The 19,783-nt window shown below is 41.7% G+C and overlaps 2 protein-coding genes across 4 annotated transcripts in view; one reads left to right on the forward strand and one right to left on the reverse strand.

The window, feature by feature from the left end:
* LOC126272879 (exportin-6-B) overlaps positions 1-8,091 on the reverse strand; it is a 303,000-nt gene extending 294,909 nt beyond the window's left edge. For both annotated transcript variants that reach the window (XM_049976134.1, XM_049976114.1), the window contains exon 1: positions 7,472-8,091. In XM_049976134.1, coding sequence (XP_049832091.1) covers positions 7,472-7,474 — 3 coding nt within the window. In that variant the 5' untranslated portion in view covers positions 7,475-8,091. The remainder of the gene's footprint in view (positions 1-7,471) is intronic.
* LOC126272887 (synergin gamma-like) overlaps positions 7,720-19,783 on the forward strand; it is a 178,830-nt gene continuing 166,766 nt past the window's right edge. Inside the window, exons 1-2 of one of the 2 annotated variants that reach the window (XM_049976153.1) lie at positions 7,778-8,169; positions 8,290-8,406. In XM_049976153.1, coding sequence (XP_049832110.1) covers positions 8,396-8,406 — 11 coding nt within the window. In that variant the 5' untranslated portion in view covers positions 7,778-8,169; positions 8,290-8,395. Of the gene's footprint in view, positions 8,407-19,783 lie in introns of both variants that reach the window. The other variant, XM_049976145.1, reaches the window with a different exon arrangement.

Below are 19,783 nucleotides of genomic sequence, written 5' to 3' on the forward strand. Positions count from 1 at the left end.
ATTTCATTTATTGATTTACCCTTACGCGTTATTTCTAATGGTGTGATCATGTCTCGTGCAGTACTGAATTGTATGTATTTCATTTTACTTAAATTCACTGTCAGTAACAGTACATCTGTAGAGAACCAATTACTAATTTTAAAGAAAATATTTGTAAATTTTCAAGTGTATAAAGTTACTTCATTAAGCTTGATTATAGTGTCTGTATAATGCTTGTAGAATTTATAAATGACTAAAGCTCTATTAATAATGGGCGCTCTCAACAATTTTAATTGTTATATGCTGCCGAGAACTGAGAATAGGTGACATTAAGCACAAACATATCAAAAGAACATTAATTTGCTCAATAAAGTAAATAAACAGGAAACCCATATTCAGAACGCAGCACATATCCTCTCTCTTGTCTATTCCTAATCTTCTTGTTTCCTATCTAATTATCGGTACAACATAAGGAAACATATTTTTCTAATCAAGTAGAACTGACTATTTCACTGGTTAACCAATCTTCAAAAACCATTATCCAAGAAATCTATTTATGCACAGTGTACGCCATTATCTTCGTTAAGGTACTGTGAAACCAAAGTAATTTGGGTCAACTGAACTTACCAGTACTGGATGTAAGCTATGTCCCACAACATACTCTAATGATAATGTGGTGTGTGGCATCATATGAGCACAGACTGAAAGGTAAAATAAGACTAAAAATATTTATTTTGTGTCTAGATTATTTTTTGGAATGTAGTTTGTGATGACAGACCAAACTGTAATGTAACTTGAGGTCTGCATTATGTCATGGTTGTGAGTTGTTGATGCAGCATCGAATGCTTCAGTTAATCCATTAATTTTTTTCTGACCCTTAAATGGCACAAAATGCATATACTATATTTATAGATTTATTTATTCCTATTAAAGAATTCATTTATGGCATAGGAGGAGGTCTCAAGGAGATATGGTTTCAATTTACTTTTGAAGCTATAACTGCTGTCTGTCAGACATTTTATTTCATCTGGTAATTTGTCAAAAAATTTTATAGCAGCAAATTTTACCCTTTTTTGTGCCAAAGATAGGTTGAGTAAAGGATAATGTAAATATTTCTTTTCTCTGGTATTATAACCATGACTGTCACTGTCATTTTTAAACTAGTCCACGTTGTTGAGAACAAATTTCATTAGCGAGTAAATATACTGTGAGGCTGTTGTAAGAATTCCCAATCTTTTAAAAAGGTGCCTACAAGATGTACAACTATGAACCCTACACGTTATTCTAACCACTTTCTTCTGAGCAGTGAATACTTTTTGTCTAAATGTTGAGTGACCCCAAAATATTATTCTGTATGAAATCAGAGAGTGAAAGTAGGCAAAGTATGTTAGCTTAGTAATTTCTATATCCTCAAAATCGGCAATTATTATGATTGCAAAAGTTGCTGAACCTAGCTGCTTTAGAAAATCCAAAATATGAATTTTCCAAGCAAGATTCTCATCTATGTGTACACCCCAAAACTTAATCTGCTCTACCCTGTCTACTCACTTGCTCTACCCTGTCTACTCACTTCTGTTGATGGTTATATTTATTGAAGAAACTGTACTTTTTGCAACAGAAAATTGGATGTACTGTGTTTTTTCGAAGTTTAGAGCAAGCCCATTTGCAGAAAACCAATTAATGACTTTTCCAAAGACCTTATTTGTATCATTTTCAATTGGAGTTTCTTTTACCGCATTAATAATGATGTTTGTATCATCAGCAAACAGTGTCAGTTCAGCTTCCTGTTTCAGATAGGAAGGGAGGTCGTTCACATACATCAAGAACAAAGGGGGACCCATGATTGAACCCTGTGGAACATGTAATGTAATTTCACTCCATTTACATGAAATGGCAAATTTATTTAAATCACTTGACCCATATAAGGAAACTTTGTGCTTCCTGTTCTGTAGGTACGACAAACCACTCATATACTACTCCATTTATACCATAGAACTGTAATTTCTGTAACGTCACGGTTCACACAATCAAATGCTTTGGACAAGTCACAGAAAATTCCTATTGGTGACATTTTAATTTTTAAGGACTCTATTATGTGGACAGTGAAATTGTATATTGCTATCTCAGTGGAACAGCAATTTTGAAATCCGAACTGTTATTTACTAAGTATCCCATTACTGTTGCCATGGCTAACCACTCTTGGGTACATTACTTTCTCGAAGATTTTTTAAAGTGCTGTAAGCAAGGATACTGGCCAATAATTATTGACATCGGTGGTGTCCCCCTTTTTGTAGAGCGGCCTAACAATGGCATATTTTAACCTGTCTAGAACATTTATTTTTCAAAGATTTCATAATTTTACTAATTACACAAGAGGTTGTTAGGTGAAACTTAATCTGACTAACTTTTTTCAAAACAGACTTTTCCATGTACTGCCTGGCTTTTTCTTTTGAACTGTTCTCACCAATTTTTTCTCCTACACTTAAGAAATGGTTGTTAAATACATTAGCTACTTGTGTACTGCTGGTGAGGATGGTCTCATTCTCCTTAATAGTAATACTACCTACCCCAGTAGTTACTTTTTCTGTCTCCCTTCTAACAACATTCCATACTGATTTGATTTTATTGCCAGAGTTGTTAATTTCTTCTCTAACATTACATATTTCTTGATTTCCTTAAAACTTTTCTCAATATGTTACAATAATTTTTATGGTGCAAAACTACTTCTGGATCTTTACTAGTTCTTGCTGTCTCCTAACCTTTCTTTTCTGTTTGAAGACACTTTACTACCTGTAGTAATCCATGGTTCCTTTGAAACGTGTGTGGTGTTACACTTAGTAATTTTCTTTGGGAAAAAATGTTCAAAAAGAGAGATAAATTTATCAAGAAACATGTTGCATTTATCATTAGCATTTCGCTCATTATATACATCTTCCCAATTAACATTTCTTAAGCTTTCTTTGAAGTGCCCTATAGATACTGGGTTGAGCGACCTTACATTTTTACTTAATGATTTCTGAACTGTACACCCTGTTAGGTTTTGTAAGTTAATCAGTTTTGCATCATGGTCTGACAATCCATTTACCACAGGGAATGCATGTGTTTGTTTTATATCCTCTTTCTGTACAAATATAGTATCTATTAGCGTACTACTGTCTTGAGCTATATGTGTAGGGAAATTGATCACTGATTCTAAGTTATATGTTGTTAATAACACTTCTAGTTCATTTTTCCTATCAGAATTACTTAGTAAGTTTACACTGAAAATCACCACAGATTACTAACTTCTTCTTTTTGTTAAACAGACAGCATAATAGGGAGTCAAACTTTTTTATGAATAGCTCCCAGTCTCAAAATGCTGATCAACACCAAATTTGCTTGCTACTACAGTTTTGCATTTATACCCTTGTTTATGAAAATGGCAACTCCTTCTTTATCCAGTCTAGATCTACAAGTGTAAGATGCTAATTTATACCCACTTATACTGACACTATCCATGCCCACAGTTACATGGTGTTCAGACAGAGTATATAAATTTCATTCTTATTTATGAGATCATCTAAACACACTAATAGCTCATATAATTTATTTTTTATTTCTCTGATATTTTGATGAAGTAAGTTGATACTGCCCTTAGCTTTACCCCTATTTACTGTACATGAAGTTTCTTTTATTGTATTTATTTTGATTGTCATCTATCTGGACTTTGGCTTTAACCTAAAAAACCTGCTGCCTGGACACATTAACAACATGGGTCACCCTTTGTGTGACTGTGGACCCCCTTACAGTTTCTGCTAATAGAGAAGCTAACTTATTTTTCACCATCCTATTCAAGTGCAGGCCATCTGTAGTGTATCCCCACCTACCAATAGCATTTACTGAAACAACACATGAGAGATTTTGCTGGTGTCTGGAGCATCCTGTTCAGCTCAGTGTTAGCATGTCTTACAGCAGTGTGTACCCAGGGCTGATCATGGCACTGAAAGACCTCCACAAACCCCACATCTGTGTGCTCAGTTTCTGCTCCTATTTTATCCCGGTCACTCTAATACTGTATCTTGAATTCATAACCAGGCTGTTTCCTGCTCCCCCAACTATAATTACCTGATCTTCCATCTCAAAGTCCCTGCATAGCTGACCTAAGTTTTCTGTTAGCTGGGCTAAGGCTAGCAATTGGTTTCACAAAACTTTTGACCTGGTATTCTGCACCTAATTTCTCTCCCCCCCCCCCCCCCCTCCATGGCTGCTGCTTATAAGAAGAATTTTTCTTTTCCTATTCTGGTTTGATCCTGACCTGTCTTTTTTCTTTAAGCTAATATTCTGCTTCTACCTACTTTCAACTACATCTGAATGAGGCCCGTCCTCCACTTCAGAAAGCAAGCCAAACTGATTTACTAATTGAATTTATGGAGTTTTTTTTCCGAGTTTCCCTATTTTGCCCTTTGCTTGCTACCTTTTCCCCTGTTCCCAGTCTCTTTTTCCTCCCTTAATCTACATAATTCCAAGTGCGCGTTTTCGAATTCAGCCTCAAGGGCACAAATTTTTACCTCCAGTTAAGTGACTTTTCTGTCCTTTCTACACAACCTACACTGCCAAGGAAGAGCCTCATTTTCTACCCTCCTTTCCTTGCCACTACATTCTCCCCAATGAAACCATAACTTACAGTCTACACAGAACACTCCTCCTTTCAAATTTCTATGGCAACCACCACAATTGTCACACATGGTTTGATAGACAAACTTAACACAAAAGCAGAGAATAAGTTGGCACAAGACCACAGTAGTTTCGTAACCTGTAGCCTACTAATTCGTAAATAAACACAAATGGAAACAAACTTTGTGGGGAATGATAATATGAAAAACACTAAGTTCTCCTGCATCTTTTGTAACTGCCACGTAAACAAAAAAAGTAATACATAAAAATTAAGAAGACTTGAAAAACAAAATTCACGAGTACAGCATATGAACTTCAATTGTTAGCAGATGATGCCACCATCTATCAATACCTATACCTTGAGTTATGCTATAGATCTCACTGCACCACAACCATGATTCTGGGTGGCAGAGCAGAGGTGGGGTGAGTGTGGGGGCACATTTTCATAAAGAAACCTCGAACTGATAAACACATAGCCTGCTGCTGTTTGAAGTCTTGTAGAAGTTTTGGTGTACGCTACTGCTGATTCTAGTTAGTGCACTCCAACAGATGACAACCATCACTGGCTGCCATATTATATTGCTATGTCATATAGTGCTACAAGGGCCCTATTCAAAAATTTGCACTTTCAGTATCCTTCATTTACATTTAAAAAAATGGGTAGGGCGATCAGATCTAAAAAGCATCATCACAGCTACAATATATGGAACTATGAGCCCTCCCTACACAACAATAAAGAATATCCCATAAATATGTGAGTGACAATAGTAGAATCAGATATAATAAAAAATTCTGCAGTGTTATGGATGAAGCAGTGTTGGTAGAGCTTGTGCACCATTTTTCTGAAGCGTACAGACAGAAGTTTTCATAATTCCAGTAGTGCTATATATATATAGTAGTGCTATAGTTTACAGTTCTTGTTTATAGAATGAGCTAATTGTAGACTATGTTACTGAATCACTTATTTTTGTTTGTTTATAAAGTATATACCAAGTGAGAGGGGCAGGGTTATAGAACTGGACTCACATTCAGCAAGACTTAGGTTTTAGCCCTGTTCTGTCCACTGTAACTTGGATTTGTCTTTGTTTCTCCATGTTATTAAGGTGATAGCTGGTATCACCTTATTGAGAAGGGCACAGACAACTTCTGACTTCCACCCTTGCCTGGTTCTATTTCACACATTTGCATACAAGCGTAAATATATTTTGTATGTATCTGGCACGTCTTATATGATTAAATCTATGTTAAACTGCCAATGGTTAAAATGTTACTTACGGCAGTGATGGTGTAATGTACTGATGTTGGCAATAGTCTTTTGTGTTGACCTTGAAGTAAATAATTAATGCTGTTCCTGCTCTATGGTTGACAGGCTCTTGTGTGTACCCTTTTCCTCTCAGTAAATTATTTATCCCCATAAAGTGAACATTTCACAACAAAACTTTTGCATTGATATCAAGAGATTAACACCAATGTCACACAATTTCCAGCATTCAACAGTTGTTGCCAACCTCAGCACTTTATGCTGCCGCAAGTTAAACTTAATCTGGTCAATAAACGAATAATTAAATCTTGTTCAAACACTTTGTGCTGGCTGCAGATTATTTCAGCCATTAATATACACATTGATGCACACCTGTATATTTTTCTTATATCCACTCTTATTACCTATGGAATATTATTTTGGGGAGTCAACAGTAAAAATATTCAAATACTTTTCAAATTACAGGAAAGAGCAATTCGTATAATAACCAAGAGTGGCAGTAGGGCTCACAGCCTTGAACATTTCCAAAAGCTGGAAATCCTAACTGTCCCCTGTGAATACATTTAGTATTATCTGAATTAAAACATGTAGTGTAATTAAAGTAGCCTGCATTGTAATACACGAGGAAACAATTATAATACGAAATCCAGAATTGTACAGTACTATAAGAAAATTACATAAGGATATAAAACTAATGTAAGATACCTCAAAATGTGTGTAAATAACAATTTTATATGTATAAATTGTAGGTATATTGTATTGTATATGATTTTGCTGACGAAATCCACACAATGTAAATTGTTACATGGATTAATTAATTAATTAATTAAAAAAAAGCTCTGACTTTGCTGTGTAAATATTATGAGAATGATTTTGAGACGTCATACCAATGAGGCATTACATCCTTACTTATTCCATGATAATTACTACCACTTAGCACAACGACCTGCAGCGTTACATGTTATCATGACACTGTCATCTCCTCTGCAAACCACTCATTTTTGACATTGCTTAATCTACAGCTGTTATAGAAAGGGGATTTTCCTATCATTCTTGATAGGTGTCCGAGACAGGCTAAATGTTTCTTATGACACATTAGCTGGTACTCTAGTTACTGTTACCGGTGTATACTGACGCACTTTCATTTTTGCGGTTTTATGCCACTGACAAACTTTTTTCAGCGAAAATAAAAGCTCGCCATCTCTGATAGGGTTAAGCTGCCAGTTAACAGGTAAAATTAAAATCCTTTTTACTGACATAAAATGACAAAGTATGACATTCATACATAAGGTTAAATAAATGAGATTGGCGAAAACGTACAAAGATTTGCTTCGGGCGACAATACAGGTTCACAGAGATTGCAGTAGACAAGTCATGAAAGGTTTTAAGACAGCGTCTGAGTAAAAAAAAAAACACATTCGAAATTTTAAAAACATTTGACTTAAAACACAGCGAAATAAAGAAGCGTCCTTTAGCTGGATTGTAAATAAGTTACCGTACCATCAGCTGTATATTGTTTTCATTGACACGACAAGTAATAAACACTTATCAGAAACATAAAGATTAAAAGAAACTTACCATCACGTAAACAGAGACTTGGTGTTACAGCTTTTATTATTTTACAGATCAAAATTTTGAAGGCACCTATGTGCATACTTCCCTTGTCTGTGCTTATTTATTATTATTAAAAATACAATAATTGTTAATATATATTAACGAGCTTTGCATTCATTAGTACATCATTACTGAACTACATCATGCTACCTTAAAACAAATTAACACAACATTCTGACAACTACACTCAGTTATCGTTCCCTCCCCGACTCAACAAATGGTTAATCTTTGAAGCTTGTATTACAGTGATTGTCTCTGATTTCGGCGTTGATTTGTATCCGAGATAAATTTAAAAGCGCGTAAGCAATATAAAAATTTTTTATACTGCAAAAGATTTATGTAATATTTTCTCCAACAGGATACAGATAAATTTTTCAAGTTGCTCCGGTCTAACTACAATACAATTTGACTGACGAAACTTTAAACTTTCTTGCATCTGCATACTGGAATATAATTCCACTACTATGCAGCTATAATAATATATAATTAAATCGAAATGTATTCGATGGATGCTCGGTATTGTATTTCTCAGCGCCTGAGGTCATTCTGACGGGATATGAAAATTGAGAAGTTTCTGTCACTCTGTATCTTTGACGCAAATTGTCAAAGGTTTGAAAGCAATGGGCAGAAAGAAACTGCAATGCAAATGTATGACGTGTTTGGTTAGTAGAGGAGACTGAAACATAAACAAAAACACTTTCGAAGCGTTGTTAAGTGTCAGGTGTAAATTGGTTTTGTTTCGTAATGACCAGCAGATGATAGATCAACATGTCTGTCAGCAGGTGACGACTTTGGCGGAAGAAAGAATATTTGAGTGTTTTTATTAAGAAACAAGAAATGTCACCGTATTGAGCTAATTGTACATGAGAAATCTGTAATCTGGACGCTATGGCAGAGAGGTAAGAAAATCGTAATTGAGCAACGTTATTTATTAAATAGGTGTCTTCGTATGAGCTAAGCCTTCTGAGAATTAGGTACGTAGAAACCGTAGATCTATTTCCAGACAGGTTTGGCACACCGTCTATCTCAGTCTCGAGAGATATTCTCCTGTGAACTGAACCTAGCAGAGATTTATATAGAAGACCAGGTTAGTTTCTGTATAGATTTTACTACAATGCAGCCCACAGTTTTTCGAAATGTCTTGCCACTTTCGTCTGTATTGAAAATTTTCTGTAAGTGTGAGAGAAAATAAATGGTCTAATGTTGGGGAACTATTGAAGTGTGGTCTCCAGATATTCACTTCAACTCTTCTTTTATGCTTCTTTTGATGACGACTCTATAGTGCTGGTAACATACGTATTGAACTATAGTCATTGCTAGGCAAGACATTGTTTATGGAGTTCTTAATAAAGACCCTAAATAATGTGCTGTTTCATATTTTCTTGAGGTAATAAATAAATAGTGTCCAGACTGCTGAGTGATCTGTATGATGGAGTTAGTGAAACTATCACCTTTCAAAGCTGCACCCGTTGTTCATCTTTACATGATGATGTCAGCTGTTAGCAGGAAACCCTAGTCTGGCATTGCACACTATTATTTCTCAAAAACAAATCAACACCATCAAACAAAAACCAAGAACCACAATAGTATAATAGGTATTGTCAACCCAGTATACTTGATAGCTTACATGATATAACAGTACACCAGGATAAACGCACAGTTTCTGTCTTTACAATTTCTGAACCAAAAATGCTGCAATCGCTCTGCATTCTCTTGTGAATGAAGGTCAGCACCAAATATTTTGATATGTTGCTCAAGGCTGAATATTTCCCATCTCTGGTGAACTTCATACCAGCCTTTTGGTAATGGGAAAGCTTAACTGTAACTGCATCACATGCAGATACCTTGAGTTTCACTTTGATGATGTCTGCTGTTCCAATAATTTGGAACTTAAGAAAATCAGCAATCTGTAAGTTGGGCAAATAGACTGGTGGCATTGAAATTATGTTTGCACTTATAGATACTGAATACCAGTATTGAAAATTTCATATAATGGTGAAAACTAGGATAGTAGGTCCTACAGCATATTTTCATATGTGTCTATCGATAGTACTGGAATTTCGCCTCCTAAAGGTAAGACTGTCACTGATATTTTAAGTCGGTTATTCTTTATGACGTAATCTTCTGAGAAAATTCAGCAACTGTTACAAGGCTCCTACAAAGAAAATGATTAGGAACATGAGTGTTGCCGAAGAAAGTGTACCTTTCCAAAAGCTACAAAGAGATATAAAAATACTGTCCATTCTTTCCCTTTAGATATAGTCTATATAAGGTTTTGAGTTTCTCGTATAAAATCCAATATACGTTTGACACGTTCTGTATTGCCCACAACTTCAGCAGTCGACACATAGAGGATTTCTCCCTGGGGCTCACCACTCTTTGATGTGTGTGTGCTTGGCTGCTACGGAGCCGCAGCCTCTGCAGCATAACTTCCTTTTTCAGCATAACTTCCTCTTTCTGTGCTGAATCTGTGCCTGCATCTGTTGTGTCCATGGGTGACCATGGGAAGAGTTGTTACTGGGGCCTTCATCTTGGCTTTTGAGGGTGATACATTGCTTGAGAAGATCAAGATGATGGTCTACCGATATGACGTGAAACCGTGTGTCCCTCCTCCTTGGAGATTCCTCAAGTGTATGAAGTTTGGGCGAATGTCATCTTGTTGCACCGCTACGCCTGTCTGGAGGGATTGTGGACATCTGCTGCACACGAACATTGCTTGAGCCCCTCCCCTATCTCTGTAAACTGCAGCGAGCTCCACTCTCCCAGCTCAGCAGATTACTCCATTTTTATGATGAGAAGTAAATCCCGAAGTATAAGACCCTGGACAAGTTGGCATATCAAGAGGCCAGAAAAAATATGAGCGTCTTAATCCCAAGTAAAGGACACAATCATCCTTTTTGGAATTTAGGTCTCCTTTTGAGTTTGACCTCCACTTCTAAATTTTCTGATTTTAGTGTGAGCCATATGGGGAAGATCTCCCTCCCTAACATCTATACTGTGGATTCTTCTCCCCTCTCCCCTCCCTGCTGTAGCTCCTCTCCATCTTGCTAGGTCCCCAGTGCGGGTAGCCCATCCGAGTGGTGGGGCTATTGTGTACCCATCTTGCTGAGCCCCCTGACGACATAGGGATTTCTTTACTGATACCTGACCTGCTCCCCCCATGTATGCCAGGGAGTAGTTGCTTTTCTTCCTGGAGCATCGGAACTACTGGCAACAGCCACAGTGCCACGTGGCCCTTGATGTGGCTGGTTGGTGCCCATGGGGAGAGCCCCTGATCGGAGTGGGTGGTATCAGGGTGGATGCTTGGCGCATGAAGTGTATGAAGCTGCAAAAATCTGGCGTTTCTCAAAAGGTTGTTTCTTCAAATGGTGAAGGATCATTGAATGCTATTTTGTGTGACCCAGCAGCCTTCCCTTCCCTGGCTACACTGTGGAAAGGAGGGCCAGGCTTGCTGTCTTGGGATGAAACACTTTTTTCGCTAATTCATCTGTACTAGGATGGACGGAGACACATTCACCACCACAAAGCCATTGTTTTTTTGTGGAGAATATCGAGGACAAGTGTGATGAAGTGGTTTCTCAGTAAGATGCCGTGAGGTTCCCTGTTGATCAAAGCTTCTTTTGCCTTCCAGTCTGCAGCTCTTTGTGCTTGTGATCGTCTTTGCAATGTCCCACTGTCTAGTACCCCTCACTAATCGTTGAACATGGTCCGGGGAGTGATTTTTCATAGGGATCTCATCCTGCAAACTGATGAGAAACTCTGGGCTAATCTGGTGCTTTGCAGTGTTCATTTTGTTCAACGTGTGCAGAGGGGTCACAAAGACAACTGCTCTGATACCGGCATCTCCATTCTGTCTTTTGAGGGAGATACCCTCCCAGAGAAGGTCAACGTTATGTGCTGCAGATGTGACATGAATCCATACATCCCACCACCCATGAGGTGCTTTTGGTGCTTGTATTTTGGGCTTAAGTCTTCCTGCTGTATGGTGGATCCCCTTTGTGGTGACTGTGGACACCCACTCCATGAGGGCCCCACTTACAAAAGAGGAAAGAAGAGCTGAGAGTACAAGTCCCTGGGTCACCTGTCTTACACTGAGGCTAACCAAAAATATGGGAGACTTCATCCAATGTCACTTTCTTCAACTTCTGCCTTTGTTACATCCTTTCGCCCTCCTACCTCTTCCTTTCCCCAGCTCTGTCCCCATCTCCCCTTCCCCTCCAGTTTCCATCCTGGAGCCGCTCCCCCTCCCCGGCCGAAGAAGTGCCCCTCTTCTTTGGCACCTGCTGGTGATAGGGCTCCCCTCCTGGGACCCCTCTCCCCGGTATGTCTTAGGCCGGAAGCCTGCTACCACAGCTCGGCCACGAGACACACCATCTGTGTGCCCCAAGGTCACCTGCTCTCTTTTGGTTCCGGATCTTCCAGAAGCCTGTACCCCTCTGCGCCCTGCCCTTCTTCACCTCCGAAAGAGGAGGAGGAGAAGAAGAAGGAAAAAAAAAAAAACTTAAGTTCTTGGACAAACTGACCCCCCCCCCCCCCCCCCCCTTTTTCTCCCTCTGCCCTGTGGTATTGCTGGAGGTGCCATCTCCCCACTCCCTACATGCTACCTGACTCTGACATCTTATCTGTGGATATCACCCCATCCTTGTTGGAGACAACCACTAACCAAGTAACAAGGCCTCCTGTTGGCTGCTTAACGTCTAACCTGGACTCTCGCCACATGGTAATCTAGTGAAATTGCAATGGATACTACAATCAACTACAGGAAATACAGCACCGTGTTTCCTCCTATTCTGTGTTCTGTCTTGCTCTTCAAGAAATCAAGAAATGCATTTCCGTGATGACCACTCTCCAATGTTTTGTGGCGTGTCCTGTCAGAAACGGGCTGGCCGTGGGATAGCATCTGGAGGGGTCTGCACTTTGGTTTGCACCTAAGATCCCCCTTCATACCAGTCTGGAAGAAATAGTGGTTAGAGCCCAAATGACTCCAGCAATCACTGTTCGCAGTGTGTACATCCCTCCAGGTAGGCCATTTCCTTATGTTGAACTGTCTAGCTTAATACAGCAACTTCCACCCCTGTTGCTCCTCCTTGGGGGATTCAGTGCACCCATCCCATGTGGGGGAATGCCACTTCAACATGTGGGGGTCTCCTAGTTGATCAACTTGTTACAGACTGTGATTTGTGTCTCCTCAATGACAGTTCTCCTACCCACTTCAGTGCTGTTAATGGCACCTTTACTGCTATCGATCTTACGATCTCCTACCCTGCTCTTGCAGCTTCCCTATGCTGGTCACACCATGATGATCTTTGTGACTGTGACCACTTTCTGGTAATTCTATCATTCCCTGCCACCGCCAGGCAGATACATGCCAATTGTCCCTTACATACATCGTCAGTGCTCGACACCTCTCTCTTGAATTGCATTGATGCAATCATGCAAGGTGTGTCTGCCACTATTCATCATGCTGCTGGCATTGCGTTGTCCCCTTATCCATGGGTCCCTGTCATCATTGACTGGTGCTGTGGTTGATCGAGGACATTTGAGCCACTGTTCAGGACCTCTGACGGGTGCTGCAGTGATTTAAACGACATCCTTCACAGACCAACCCCCTTTCTTTTAAGTGTCTTTGGGCTAAGGCTTACCTTATTAAACGAAGTAAAAAGGACTGCTGGGAGTGCTACGTTTCCTTCATGGGGATGTATGCCTCTTCCTCGCAGGTTTCATCCAAACTCTGTAGCCTTCTGGGCTGACAGCAACAGTTCACTGTCCAGGATCTTATCCTCCAAGGTGTTCTGTGCACTGATCCATTGGTCCTTGAAGAACACCATGTGACACGCTTTGCGATTGTGTCAGCCTCCTCTTCCCATCCCGTACCTTTCTCCAGCATAAACGCCGAGTTGAACAGACCCTCTGTTTCCATCCCCACCATACTGAACCTATAATGAACCCTTCACTGAATGGGAATTCTTGTAGGCTCTTACCTCTTCTCATGACACAGCCCCAGTGCTGGATTCTATCCACAACCAGGAGATCGAACACTTGCACGTTACCCAGAGGCAACATCTGTTTAGGGTCTTGAACCACATTTGTCTCATGGGTGCTTTCCTGTCCCAATAGTGAGACAGTATAGTTACCCCGGGAAGAACCCAATGTCTCTCAGCAGCCATTGCCCGATTAGCCTGATGAATGTACTTTGTAAACTGCTTGAGAGGATGGTTAGCTTCCGATTATGTTGGGTGCTCAAATCTCAAGGCATTTTGTCCCTGTGCCATAGTGGCTTCCTGGAAGGGAGATCTCCAACTGACCATTTATTCAGATTGGAAACAGCAATCTGACAGGCTTTTACCAACCGCCAGCACCTTGTTACGGTCTTTGTTGATCTACATAAAGCTTACAACACAGCTTGGCATCATCACATTTCACTGACCCTCCATGACTGGGTTTTCGCAGCCCCCTTCCAGTTTTTGTCTGTGAATTTTTACCCCATTGGCTTGTCCACATTGACACTTCACTCAGTGCTCCTCAGATTCAGGAGAACAGTATCCCACAAGGTTCTGTGTTAAGTGCCACTCTGTTACTCATAGCCATCAATGTGCTTGTAACCTCTGTTGGGTCTGTAGTTACCCTGACATTGTATGTTGATGCTCTTTGCATCTGGCGCAGCTCCCACTCGATAGCATCTGCTGGGTGCAGGTTCCAAGGTGCCATCTGACAGGCCTCTGTGTGGGCCATCTCCCATGGCTTCCAGTTTTCTCCCCACAAAACACAGGACACCCCAATCTGGAAGTTTAGGTAGTGTCCAGCTAATTGATGTTGTAGCACATTCCATTTCTAGAGCCTTATTTTTGATAAAAAGCTGATGTGGCTACCCCTTATTCACCACCTGAAGACCACATGCATGTAGAAGCTTAAAGCTCTCTTCTGCCTCCTGCTCCCCGCACCTTGCAGTGCAGACCTTGCTAGTCTTCTCCATCTTTTTACCATGCCCATGTCTTGTCCAGACTACATAATGGTTGTCAAGTTTATGGCTCAGTGGCTCCGTCCACTGTGAAAATACTTGACCCTGTTCACCATTCTGGCGTATGTCTCACCACTGTTTTTGGTTGCCTTTTCCTTTCTTTGTTTCCCTTCTCCACTTGTTCTTCTGCTTTGGCGTTTGAGGTTCCTCTATTCCTTCTTCCTCCCTGTGCACACCTGATGGCTGGCCCATGTGTCTGATGCATAATGGTGATTGGGTAACGCGTAATTCCCAGCCCTGGGTCAACAGGTAGGGTTTGCATGAACCCCCTGTTACAGGCCAGGCCCAGGTGGGGGTGATTGCCTGAGCTGCTACCTTCCCAAATTGCCAATTGGTCCCATTGTCAGGTGTTTGGGAAGTCTGAATAATCACCTAAGGTGGGTGCGCCCCCTTGTGAATGGGCCCCCAGTTGGAAGGAGTGCGCCATCGGAGACGCTGGCAGTCATGGGGATTTTCTCACAATGAGCCAATTATCTTCACAATCAGTGATTGCAAAACGTAAATGGAATGAGGCTAATGATTCAAAGACACTTTCACCTGCACCATGGTTGCTCGTGGTTTCGCGCACTGAAGACAGTCAGTCCTTTGCAATGGTAAATTTGTTTATTATTCATAAACGTGTTGATGCAGTTACTGGCCCTGTGTAATCCTGCTCTCATTTATGGAATGGCACTTTACTTTTGGAGATTATTCTGATCCTCAAGCACAACTACTACTTGCTGGCCTCGCTTCTCCACATCTATCTTGTTCGCGTCGAGGCCCATAGAACTCTGAATTCTTCCTCTGGTGTTATTTGCACTAGGCTGCTTGATGGTCTGACTAAGGCCGAAATCTAATCATACCTCTCTGATCAGGGTGTCATTGCTGTCCATCGGGTGATGAAAAAAGTAGATTACTCCTTAGTGCTCACCTGCACTCTTTTTCTCATTTTTGATAGAGAGATCGAAGCAAGCTATCAAATTATCACAGTCTGACCATACATTCTGAACCCAACACACTGCTACCAGTGTCATCATTTCAGACACACTAGAATGTCCTGTCAACACCCAGCCAAATGTGGAACCCGTGGTAGAGGTGCACATGAGGGCGATTCTCTGCCTCCTCCTCCCCGCTGTATCAACTGCAATGGCGGCCATGCCGCCTCCTCTTGGGATTGTCCCAAGTATCTTGATGAGCAGGCTTTGCAGGATATCCGGGTAAAGGAAAAAGTGCCTTACCCAGTCGCTTATAAGTTATTGGCTAGTCATGCACTCATCATTCTCCCGTCTGGCACTTATAGTTCTGTCCTTGCTACCTCTCGCTCCATGAAGGACATGGCCATGCAGACGTGCAACTTCAGATTCAGCTCTGAGGTTGTGAAATTGCCCAGTTTCTAGGTAGCATCACCATCCTCTCATCCAGCTGTGCAACAAGTCATGAAACTCTCGCCTCAAGGGGTAAAGCCACTGGCGACATAACTGGCAGGATGGAAAGGACAAGAGGAGTACTCCTGTGAAGACTTCCTATGTCCCCCCAGTCAATCGTCTAAGTCCTCCTCGCTAACTAGAAAAGCTCGAAGAAGTCCAACAAAGTCAAACAGTCTTCTCCTTCGCCGACTCGAAGATCCTCTTTGATGGTGTTGCCACATGATTCCTTAGCCAGGTTACCCTCTGTGACGCTGGTGCACAAGGCCAGCCTCTGTGTCGCCGGTGCACACCAACAACCATTTCTCTGCAGCCGTTGAGGTGACACCCCTTCATTTCTTCCTCATCATTACTCTCCTCTTATGGAATGTTCACAGCCTTCAGTTCCACAAAGAGGATTTACGGCTGCTTTATAGCATCGCAGCATCACATAGTACTCTGTCTTAAGGAAACAAAATTGCATCCTCACGACCACTCTGAGCTTTCATATTTCTTTCCAATTCATTTTGACCTTCTCCCTGAGGTTGGCATTCCATCTCGTGGAGTCATCATGCCGCTCATACAGGATGATGTTCATAGTCAACCCATCTCCCTGACTACCCATCTTCAAGCTTTTACAGTTTGCCTTTTCTTTCCCCACCTGACTTTTTCCCTCTGTACCATTTATGTCCCTCTGCCATTTGATGTCACCAGGGGAGACTTCCTTCAGCTTATTGGGCAGCTACCTTCCACATTTCTGCTACTCGGCATCATCCCCTTTGAGGTTCTCCCAAGACCTGTCAGAGAGGTGGCCTCTTGGCTGTTCTTCTTAATCAACTCAGCCTCTTCTGCCTTAACACTAGAGCACCCACATTCCTTCCTAACTCCTCACACTCGTATTCCCATTTGGACCTATCCTTGTGCTCTGCCCAGCATGCCCATCATCCTTAGTGGTCTGTCCTTTCTAACACGTACTCAAGCGATTGTTTCCCATGTGCTATCCATTCACTGACTCCTACCCCAACTTCATGCACCCCTAAATTGCAGCTCACTAAGAATGAGATTTTCACTCTGCAGCGGAGTGTGCACTGGTATGAAACTTCCTGGCAGATTAAAACTGTGTGCCAGGCCGAGACTCAAACGAGACGAGGTGCTGGCGGAAGTAAAGCTGTGAGTCATGCTTCGGTAGCTCAGTTGGTAGAGCACTTGCCCACAAAAGGCAGAGGTCCCGAGTTCGAGTTTTGACCCGGCACACAGTTTTAATCGGATGCTTACTAAGACTGACTGGTGGCTTTTCTTCTCCCTGGTGACCTTCGAAGAAAAAGATTTCCCTCGTTGATGACCAGGTGGAATATCTGACAAACGATATCCTAACTGCTGTAGAATGTTCCATGCCTCGCACTTCCTCTTTAACACACCGTGTCCCAGACCCTTGTTGGACTGAGAAATGCCGCGATGCCATTTGGCACACGGAGGTGTGCTCTCCACATTTTTAACCGTCATCCTATGATGGCAAACTCCAGTCATTATAAACAGATGCATGCAAAGTGTTGTCACGTTCTTTGCGATAGCAAAAAAGGTAGCTGGATTTCATTCACTAGTTCTTTTAACCGTTCCATCCCATGCTCTATTGTGTGGGCCAGCCTCCGACAGATCTCTGGGACCAAGATCTGTTCGCCAATTTCAGGCCTGACAGTAGCAGACGATGTCATCGTGGACCCTAATGCTATCTTCAACACCTTGGGCTGCCATTTTGAGGAAGTTTTGAGCTCTTCCCACTATCACCGTGCCTTCCTCCATCGGAAACGAGCAGAGGAGGATCAGGTGATACGCTTCTGTTATCAGAATTGTGAGTGCTACAATGCCGCCTTTGCTATGAGGGGGCTAAATCATGCTCTCAGTTCATCCTGATTCTCCAACCCAGGGTCTGACGCCATCCATATTCAAATGTTGCAGCACCTTTCTCTTACGGGCAACCATTTCCTGCTTAAGACGCACAACTGCATCTGGGCAGAGGGCACGTTTCCCGGACGTTGGTGTGAAGCTACTGTCATACACATACATAAGTCTGGTAAGGATAAAAACTTTCCTTCCAGCTACTGTCCCATATCTCTCAGCAACTGTGTTTTCAAGATGATGGAATGTATGATTCATGCCAGGCTGCTGTGGTGGCTTGAGTCTCACAATTTACTAATGACTGCACAGCGTGGATTTTGAGAGCGCTGTTTTGCCGTTGATCATCTCGTTACTTCACCCACTGATGTCATGAATGGTTTTCTGTGGAAATCCCAGACTGTGGCCATGTTTTTCGCTTTGGAGAAGGCCTACTACAACTGCTGGAGCCCTCAGGGGCTCAGCATTGATTTTCTGGGTACGGGCTTGGTGATCCTGGTGTTCCTGAGTCCCCCGTCACCATAAGCTTTGGGCATGCTTTAGATACCACTGCATGGCACAAGTGATGCAACGTTGTGTGTCTCATAGAATGGGGATCTTGGCTTGACCACCCAGATCATGGCTGTTTAGGTGGAACAGTCGTTAGTGGGCAACCTGTGAGGAACCTACTGCTTCTCAGTTGTATAAGGCTTACTCAGGCAAGCAGGGCTCTGTCTGAGTGGACCCTTAGCTGCTCGTGGAACCGAAATGGAAATCTCAAAATCATTTTCTTCTCCTCCCATCGGGAATAGTGTATCATCTGGGAGTGTTCACATCCATTTAACCAAAAGGATGAGAGAGGCTTGTCTTCCTGATAATAAGAATACTTTGGACTGCAGTAACAGGGCTCTTGGAGTCATGAATAACAATGTATTTCTGGCGATAAAGAGGAAAGAGGGGACATTTGGAAAAATATCCCCCTTTTATATCAATAAGAGTTTGGAAGGCCTTGTTCGAACATTAAAATCTATAAAACGATTGCATAATGGCTCATTGTTGGTTGAAACTAACAGCTCCAAGCAGGTAGACCTTCTTAAGAAATCGCAAAAACTGGGTGACTATGATATCACTGTTGAGATGCACACCTTTATTAACTCCAGTGAGGGCATTGTCACGTGCCAAGATATCATGGACATGGACATAGCAGAACTGAAACAAGAACGAGCATCCTAGGTAATAGTCAATGTGGAACAACGAACGTGCAAGAATAATGGAGCAACTGGAAAGACTGCCACTTTCATTGTCTCATTCAGTTCTCTGACACTGCCTGAACATCTTATGGTGGGGCTCCTTCGACTTAATGTTTGGCCTTCCATTCCAAACTCTATGCGATGCTATAAATGCCAGCGTTTCAGCTGTACAATCATGAGTTGTGGAAGTGAAGCAATCTGCGGGAACTGCTGGAAAGCCACTCATGATGCTTGGTCTGACTGCACATCTCTGGCGATCTGAATCAACTGCTCTGGAAACCACCCAGTCTGGAGCCGAGACTGCCCTGTTTTTGCTGAAGAACCCAAAATACAGAAGATAAAAGTGACCATGTGGATCCCCTATGCCGAAGCCAAAAAAAAAAAAAAAAAAAAAAAATAATCAGACGACTAAACACCCTGTCTTTGCCACCTCATATTTTTCCATGGAGCAGAAACCTATTCCCAAAGTGGACGCTTTGACAAAGACGACACCTAGTATGTCTGTATTGACCAGAAGCACCTGTACTTACATGTGTACATGTCAAGGAAAAAAAAGTAAGGACAAAGCAATCCAGACAGCTGTACCAGGAAAGACCAACGACAGTTCCACAGCGAGCATCTAGAAGGTACAAGGAAAGCAGAATGCCTCTCAGCACCCCCTTTCCCCCTCATCCTCAAAGGGACAGGGTGCAGGGAAAGGCTCATGATGTTTGGGTCAAAAGCTGTCTCGAGTGCCATTAAATGTCACTCTTTC

The sequence above is a fragment of the Schistocerca gregaria genome, chromosome 1 (genome assembly GCF_023897955.1).
Source record: "Schistocerca gregaria isolate iqSchGreg1 chromosome 1, iqSchGreg1.2, whole genome shotgun sequence".
In the NCBI taxonomy this organism is placed as follows: Eukaryota; Metazoa; Arthropoda; class Insecta; order Orthoptera; family Acrididae; genus Schistocerca; species Schistocerca gregaria.